An 8,770-nucleotide genomic window follows, 5' to 3' on the forward strand; every position below is an offset into this window, starting at 1 on the left:
AAATGTTCTGCCATCTTCAGAATGTTTCCTTTTCTTGGATTTATTCATGATGTATCTTCCAGGCAAGGATCAAAAAGTCAATAAATCAGTGCGCTAAAAAAATGCGGTCTGCCAGACATGTGTGGTTCGCCAGGAATGCCTGTCGCACATCGGCGGACATGACGTATATTTTGGGTGCTAAAAATGTTAAAAACTTTTGTTTTAATGTTACAAGTTTACCATAATCTTCAGATTTAGAAATTTATTTTGAAATGATTTTAATTCATAATTTTTTAATGATTTAATTTTAATAAAATATTCTATTTCCCAAAGTCACTGGGAGCCACAACAGAAGGATGAAAGAGCCACACGTGGCTCCGGAGCCATTGGTTGCCGACCCCTGACTTAAGGTAATCGCAGGGTTGCCCATCGTGGAAAAGTTAGTGGAGTGTTTTTTGCTCTGTTTTCCGTCAAGTTGCCCACATACATTTCTTGTAATTTTCAACGTAAATATAAAATTTTTTAAAAATGGTTCAAAGATTAAGCATTGTGGTAGGTTATCTAAACACTGTGTTCCTCTTTGATGTTTCTAAAAGCATTTATTTTCTCCTTTAAAAAGAGAGGAACTCTGTTCTCATACATCTCGGAATCATAGAGAAACATTTTAAGGCATTTAAAGCTAATGCCAGGATTTATTATTTTAGACCAATAAAAAACATTGACTATGAAAAAAAATATAGGTTATTACATTGTCAATAAATTGCTTTTCGTGGCAAAAAAAATTGTGGTAGTGACGACAAATATTTCTGTTCTACTTTTTAAACTTTGGTCGGTAAACTGTCTGTTTTATTTTGAAAGTAAACTTCCTTTCCGGTGCCCGTTATGCTACTAGCTTGATATATTGGAAAACTGGAGCGTTACGAAACTGATCTCATCTGGTATGTCACCTTTCCTCATTTTAACTTCTGCTTATATATTGATTAATAGTTATGTTTCACATCTAGCAGAATAATAGGAATAACAATTGATGTTGTTGCCATCTAACAGCAGAGTTGGTAGACACTTAATGCTAAACCGGGGGTTAGCGTTAGCAGCAGAACTAAGTGTTCTTTCTGTCAACTCAGTTTGTATTTTGATTGACAGCTGGAATCATTTCTTAGAAGTTATAGGGGGAAACACCAGTTCAGTAACTGTCTTTGTTACCTCTGAAATTGCTTACTGATGCAGTGACTAGGCTGACAAGTTGTGGATTTCAATAGCTGTGTTGTGATTGTTCTCAACCCTTTGTGTGTGTTGTTGTTTGCAGTCATCTGCTGACAGATGTGTTGCAGCTGCCCAGCTCAACAGCTTCAATGGAAACACAGTGAAAGGTAAACACTGGAAATTAGTCAAATAGATTATTGCTGGTTGGAAGCACACAGGTGTGTGTTTTCACAACATCTAGGTGTAAAGGCATCAGCAATGTTTTCACCATTCAATCTGGAAAGGATGATAAGAATGTCTCAAAACTATCTAACATCCATAATTCTGCAGTGATGACAATTATTCAAAAGTGGAAAGTACTTATGACCTATTCCTATCTTTCCTGGAATGGGCATCCAACCAAATTGATTCTGAGGCCAAACTGTGAAAAAACCTCAATTATAATGTTTTATTTGACATGTAAATGTCTCGTCTCACCGAAAACAACATGGCTGCACAACGTAGGTTTGCAAAGTTATGTGCAGCAGAATGGCTGAACAAGAAGGAAATCAAGTTGTTGCAACTGCCCACTCAAAATCCAGACCTCATCTTGATTTGAGAGCTGGTGTAGAACCTTGAGAGAAATGTGTAGAAACTATTTTCTACAAACCTTAAAAGACTGAATCTTCCTCTAAAACGATGTGAGAAATTGACAGTGTTACTGAAAACAACTAATAAGAATTATTGCTGCTTCTGCAAGCTGTGGAATCATGGGGTTTCTTGAGTTTTCTCGGCATTACTTTATCATATTAGCTACAAAGAAAGATTTTCATCTATTAAAGCACCAAAATATTAAGAACAAGACACAACTTAAATCTGTGTCTTGTTCTCCATTTTTGTTGTGGCCTTTGATCCAGGTCATAACAGGTGCCTTGTGCATTTAATGATTTATCTCTTCATTAAACAAGAAATAAGCAAATTTTAAATCGCAGCTGAGTAAAATGTCTGTCCTTGTTGCAGGCCAAAGTTGAATATTTTTCGTCATGCAGCTGGAAGCTCAGCTGCGACTATGTCAGAGTTGTATTTGGTGCTACAAGAGTGGACAGCGGATGCTATCTCTCAGCTCTGCACAAAGGCAAGTGTATCTACTCTGTGGGTGTGTGGGTGTGTTCTGTGTAATTTGTTCAGGTTTAATTGCCAGCTTGTTTTTGAGTTATTATCTTTATCCACACAGAAAAGCTGCAAGCTATTATGACCTGTTGGGAGTCAAATCGGATGCCTCTGTGGACGAAATAAAGAATGCTTTTTTTGACAAATCAAAAAAGGTACTATGCTAATAAAACTCTGCACTTAACCAACCACAAGGGGGTGGCATTTTTTAAGATAAGCTAAGCTTGCTAACTGTTTTCACATGGAGCTTCCTGCCTGTTTTCATGGAGAAGTTTCCTGAGTGATCAAGATAAAGGTTTATTTTTATGGCATGATTCTGCTATAATTTAGGATTGAGGCATCTCACTCCATAAGTAAAATTAATCTCAGTCAGAATTTAAAACTGCGCATCTGAATATATAAGAATACCAATGGAAGCAAAACATCCCTCAAGCAGAGTATCTCACATCTTTGACTCTGGCTCGCTCGTCCCACAGCTGCACCCAGACAGCAACCCGTCAAACCCGAAGCTGCACAGTCAGTTTGTGGAGCTGAACGAAGCCTACAGAGTGCTGAGCAAAGAGCTGAGCAGGAAGGAGTATGACCTTAAGCTCCAGCATCCATACCAGGGGGGGCAGGCCTTCAGATCAACATCTGGTCACACAATGTACAGAAGGTAAGGCCTCACACTGGATTGGTCGGTGCTCTGCTGCAGCATTTGACTTGTGAAGATGTTTAAAAGCCTAAAGAATTATCCAATCTTTTGTTGCAGTAGCTATATCTCACATAGAAAACCTTTAGAAAAATCAAACCTTTTATTCTGAGTACATTTATAAAGTTTCACAAAATTTCAGGCAAAGTCCCTTTAAAATGAAGCTAACAAGCATTTTTTATATTGCTTCTTTTTTAATTTGAACAGAGTTTTTAGGACCTTCTAATTAATAATCTGTGATTCTCCATTTGCCTAATTGAAAAAATAAAACACAACGCTGAGGCCCTTTTTTATATTTGCTACTCAAACCAGGAAAGACAAGAGAACATGTCGTTAGAGTTAGGCAGATGTGTGTTGATAAACATCTCCAACGTACATCAGAGCGTCGCGCTAGAGAACATTAACATTCAGTCAATTGGCGTCTTTAAAAATGGTTTTTTGTGTCATGGGGACAAAGAGGAGACTGTTGGACTTTAGCTGTGTCAGAAACATTGAAGCTTCTATTTAACAGATAAATGTGTTGCTCTTTAGAAAAATGCAGCAATGAGTGGCATCTTCTGGTCTAAAACTGCACATGGTAACTTTTAGATTCTATTTGCAGTATGTGCCAACAATAAAACGTCTCCACTTTTCTACCATCACAAACATAAAGGTGGAGTTCATTAAATGCTACAGAGTCTTCAACGGGAATTGTATGATTTGTTTAGGTGAGACTAAGATTTGGGGATGTGAGGAGTTAGCAACAAACTCTCCAGGTGGGTTTAATGTTCAAAAAAATCAGCTCACCTTCACTGTTAATTACAGTCAAGAATCTGTAATGCTGAGGGGCTGTTTTGCTGGCAAATGTTCTATGAGTTTTGTCAGATCGCAGAGCACCTTGAACTCTCTGAACTTTAAAACAAAACAGTATTTTTTAAATTAAAAATCTGGTGGCCTGTACCAGAAAACTGAAAATGTGTTGTCTCTACCGATTGGATGTACATCATTATCAGAAAGGCCTCTGTTGAATGCTGGTGATATTTAGTAGAGTAACTGCATAGCTGGTCGTCTCCAGCTGTTGCGTTGTACCTTGTGAAATGTTAGAGTAGAAGACGAAGTCCTGTCCTATTTGAATGAGGAGACTGCATAAAGAATTAACAGCAGGACTTCTGATAATTGTGCCACCAGTGTGCAATTATTCTACTGCATCATAAGTTGACTTTATCATAAGCCCATTAACACATGTTTACCGGCGGACCCATTAAATGTAGTTATTACTGCATGTTCGTCATTCATTGAGGTCATGACTTCAGATTAAACAGCTTGTTATGACCTGAATGACTGGTAGGTGACAGGTACATGGCTAAACAACGTTCCTCTGAAAATTTAAGTCAAAACTGGATGAACTGAGACTTGATGTAGTTAGTTCTCGTAGGCTCCCTCGAGTTCTGTGAGCAAATATAGAAAGTACGCCTGACCTAATAAGCCATGGCAATGATTTTAGCACAAATGTAGTGCTTTAAGGTTGACAGAAAAAGCATTTTTTTCACGCTGTAACATTTAAAAAAGAGAAAATAATAGAATCAACCTCACAGGTGATTAAAATATCTGATGTTCTTTTTTGTCGGGAGAGAAAACAAAAAGTTGTTGAGATTTATGCGCATTTCAGCTCAGTTACTCGCCTCTATTCAGTCTGTTAGTGTCACTTCTGATCATCACCAATGTATTTCTCTTCCCTCCTTCTCCCAGCACTACTACCAACGACAACGTTCGTTACTGGGAGCAGTTTCGTCATGCCCAGTCTCCAGAGGCGACTGCAGAGGAGAGGAAGCAGAAGAAGAGGAGGAACTTCAGGCTGGTGATTTACTGTATCATCACGATGGTATTCAGCGTCGGAGCGCATGCAGTCTTCTTCAGGTAACTATCTCCGTACCTCATGCTGAAATATTCAGGCCTCTCTATTAAAAAATCATCAGGAAACCTTTTCTTTATTGCACGGTTAAGTGGGGTGTTTTCCTGCATGCCTCTATGCCATGTGCTCTGGCACAACCTCGCCACTCATTTCCTCGTATTTGTTTCCACACAATGACCCTGTGCCTCTTGTGTTTGCTGAGATTCACTTCTTTGTGAATCTGAGCAGCTGTTATAACAGCTGAACAAACTCATAAACTCAGGGGGGTCTCAGGTCAAGCAAACAGTGAACAGTTGTTTCTCCAACTTTTTCAGGAAACTGGAAGAAGTTCACAATAGCTTCATGGACGAGAAAGATAGAGCTATAACAGAAATCTACAACGAAGCCAAAGAGAGAGCCAGGTGAGCGCACCGCCTTCCAAGCATCGAGTGTCTGGCGCTGGAGGCTGACGCTCCGCTCTGCTCTCTTCCAGGGTCAACGGTTTCAAGAAGCAGACAGAAATCCTGCGGCAGAAACACGCCGACTTTCAGGAGAAAGTGAAAATGAATAAGGGCGGACCGGAGAAGTAGGAGCATCTCCTCCTGCGCTCTCCTGCAGATTGAAAACGTGGAGGAACTCACTTTAGTTTTGCAACTGGTAGAGGTTATTTTTCCAGCTTTCTGCTTGAACTCAGATGAGATCCTGACTTAGCGGGTCAGGATGGGGATGTGGGATACTTTCCTTTGGCCACATATGTGTTGCTGCTACAACACGCTCAGGTATACAGTGCCTTGCAAATCTACTCAAACCCCTTCAACTTTTACCCATTTTGTCACGTTACAAAGAAAAAATTCAGTGTGTTTTACTGAGATTCCATGTTATGATTGATTAACACGTGAAGGGGAAGAAAAACTCAGAACTTTATTGAAGCTTTTAACGTTACCGCAGATATTTGTCGATTTAGGGTGTGTGGCAGCTTTGCACACGGAGACGTAAAATCAATGTTCATCCTTCTTCTGTATTGCATTGGAATTAGGTCTGAACTTTGACTAGGCCATTCTAATAGTAATACACATGAATTTAATCTTAACCTTTTCAGTGTAGCTTTGGCTGCACTTTGGCCAGAAGGTGAACCTCCACCACGGCCTGCAGCGTTTTGCAGCCTCCAACAGGTTTTCCTTCAGTGTTGACCAGCGTCCCAGTCTCTGCTGAAGAAAAGCATCTCCACAGCATGATGCTGCCACAACCATGCTTCTCTGTGAAGATGGTTTGTACCAGGAGAGAGACAGTCTTGGCTTTTGTCCACACGTTGTGTTTTGTATAAAGGCCAGAAAGTTTAACTTTTGTCTAATTTTATTAGACAATCTTCTTCTATAGGTTTGCTGTTACTTCAAATAGAACTACTTGTGACTTTCTCTCAATGACTTTCTTCTTGTCGGTCTTCCATTAAGCCCAGATTTGTGGAGTGTGTTATAGTTGTCCTGTTAACAGATTCTCCCACCTGAGTTGTGGATCTCTGCAGCCCCTCCAGAGATTTATGCTGCTTATCTGATTAACGTTCTCCTTTCCTGGTCTGTTAGTTAAGGTGGATGGATGAAAGGGAAGAAAACAAATGCACTCCACACTTTTCAGCTTTTTATTTGAGAATTTTCTTTTTTATTTGAGGATTTTTTCCCCCTTACTGTAAAGTTGTTGGCCTGTAAATGCTTTGAAGTCTAGTTGTAATGTGACAAAATGCGAACAAGTCAGTGATGTGTGGCGGTTTTTCAAGGCACTTGACATCACTGGGCTACTTTGCTGAACTATTTATGATTTATGAATTACTTGAGGAGATGTGAGCCTGCACATTTCTCACAGACCTCTTTAGTGTTCGCACTGTAAAATAGGAATTTTTTTTTTTTTCAATTATTGTTTTCGGCCTGAACTCTGATGGCTGATCAGATTTATAGAGGACCTCATAAACACCAGGATGTTTCTAAAAGAAGCTGATTGGTTAATTGACATTCTTAAGGATGATTTGTCTCATTTTGGACAGAGCGCAGAGAGGGCAACGTGTTTCAGGTTAACTGCAACCTGAGTTCTCAGCTGTTTTATATTTGACTCATCTGCAGGGATGTTCTGCATTTTTACCCATAACTCATGCTTGTTTTTTTTAAACAGACATGATGAACGACCAATGTTATATCTTTTTACTTATAGTCAATTTTAATAACACTGCAAAAGTGTGGATTTTATGGAAATAAGCAACAAAAAAAAACAGCAAATAAGTGATTGTAATACAAAATCCAGAGCCAAAATTTACCATTCTGCCTCTCTGATTTTATTTTGGATTTAGAGAGATAGTTTTGTGTTTATCTGTCTTTGGATGAAGGCCTTATGTATTTTCCCTACAGGGACGCCAGAGAAGAGTGATTAAAAGATCAATTTATTTCTTCTTGTCTGCTTTGTCAAAAAAGACACCGCTTCATTTAAAAAAAAAAAGTAATATTTTTCAGATGATCTTTTTACTGATATCCTCTACTGTGACATTAATTTCCTCTGCTTGGCAGAGATAACAAGAGGCTTTAAACATTTGCCTTTTAATGATCAACAGCACAGTAGCTATTGGACAATGATTAATGTGTTCTGCTTCAGAAATCCAAACTGTTTTTCCATCGCGTCAGCAGTAAGCAAAATAAAAGTTCTGGAGTTAAAATTATCAGCTGAAACTTGTCTTTATGTGCAACTCCATGAAGCAGAAACAGGCTTTCCCTTTTCAAAGGGCCGATGCACCAGTTTTGAGCTCTGAGGAAACAAACAACCGTTTTCCCTGTCAGTCCTCTTCTCACCAGCGGCCCCCGCCCTCAGACATCAGCGGGAGATAACACAGTGCGTCCCCGCATCGCTCGCAGACACCCTCACCCTCATGTGGCGTGTGAGTGTGCCAGCATAACCCAAACACACCATAATGACTGAGATTGTGGTGTCAGCTTGCCTACACACACACACACACACACAAACTCTGATATAGGACTGAAAGACATGGCTCATGGGAAAGGAGCTGCTGCAGCTATGAATAAAGTTTTAATTGACTTTCATGTTTAGTTTAATGAGATGCAGAGAAAACTGCCAGTCAAACCCCAGAATAATACTCCAGCCGTTTTTGTTCGACAGACAATAGAAAGTAAAGTGGCAATTTAAAAAAAAGTCTTTGTATTAAAGAATAATCATCAAAGTTAACAAGTGGCCTCATTTAAGGTTTTCTAGTAACAAGGATTAACAAAAGTCTCTTAAAACTAATTTAAAACAAGTTACATTTTCCATCAATCCAGAATCGCATTAATGCTTACAAAAGTAAAGATTTTTTATTATTAAAATGAGTGATTCTACAATCGTAATTACACCTTGGCAATGTATTCATAGTGACTACATTAATGGGGCACAAAAGAGACCAATTAGTAGTAGAGCCTTAAATGTCATTACACAGCTACTTTATAACAAATTGTAGCTAACAACTCAGATTAATCCATAAGAAAAGTACATAAACGAGAAACGAATAGCTCTAGCAAAAATTTTAAAAATAAACTATTTCATGATTGTGCTGTATTTATCTCTATCCTGTGGAACAACCACACCATTCAAACAGGGCTACTAATGGGTGTGTAATTACATTTGTTAAATGAGCCTGTTTATTAAACAGTAGCGCCATCAGTGCAGGGTGAAGTGGGGGCTGTGGCCCTCCTTTTAAAATTCCCCACATCCACCATTAACCCTCATACAGTCTTATTTGCATATTTTGCAGCAGTTAAAACTTGAGGAATGGACCAACTTTTAAAAAAGCTAAATTATGACTTTAATCTACTACAATATTTAAAAAATGGACCAAGATTAATATTGTG

At 38.8% G+C, this 8,770-nt stretch overlaps 1 protein-coding gene across 1 annotated transcript; it reads left to right on the forward strand.

Moving 5' to 3' along the window:
- Window positions 1-829: 829 nt before the first annotated feature.
- dnajc4 (DnaJ heat shock protein family (Hsp40) member C4) lies at window positions 830-7,590 on the forward strand. Its single transcript, XM_005806537.3, has 8 exons — window positions 830-917; window positions 1,286-1,349; window positions 2,182-2,296; window positions 2,396-2,486; window positions 2,808-2,986; window positions 4,751-4,918; window positions 5,228-5,314; window positions 5,386-7,590. Exons 3-8 carry the CDS (start codon window positions 2,205-2,207, stop codon window positions 5,480-5,482), a joined length of 714 nt encoding a protein of 237 aa, XP_005806594.1. The 5' UTR covers window positions 830-917; window positions 1,286-1,349; window positions 2,182-2,204; the 3' UTR covers window positions 5,483-7,590.
- The last annotated feature ends 1,180 nt before the right edge of the window (window positions 7,591-8,770 follow it).

Source organism: Xiphophorus maculatus, chromosome 23 (assembly GCF_002775205.1).
Source record: "Xiphophorus maculatus strain JP 163 A chromosome 23, X_maculatus-5.0-male, whole genome shotgun sequence".
NCBI lineage: Eukaryota > Metazoa > Chordata > Actinopteri > Cyprinodontiformes > Poeciliidae > Xiphophorus > Xiphophorus maculatus.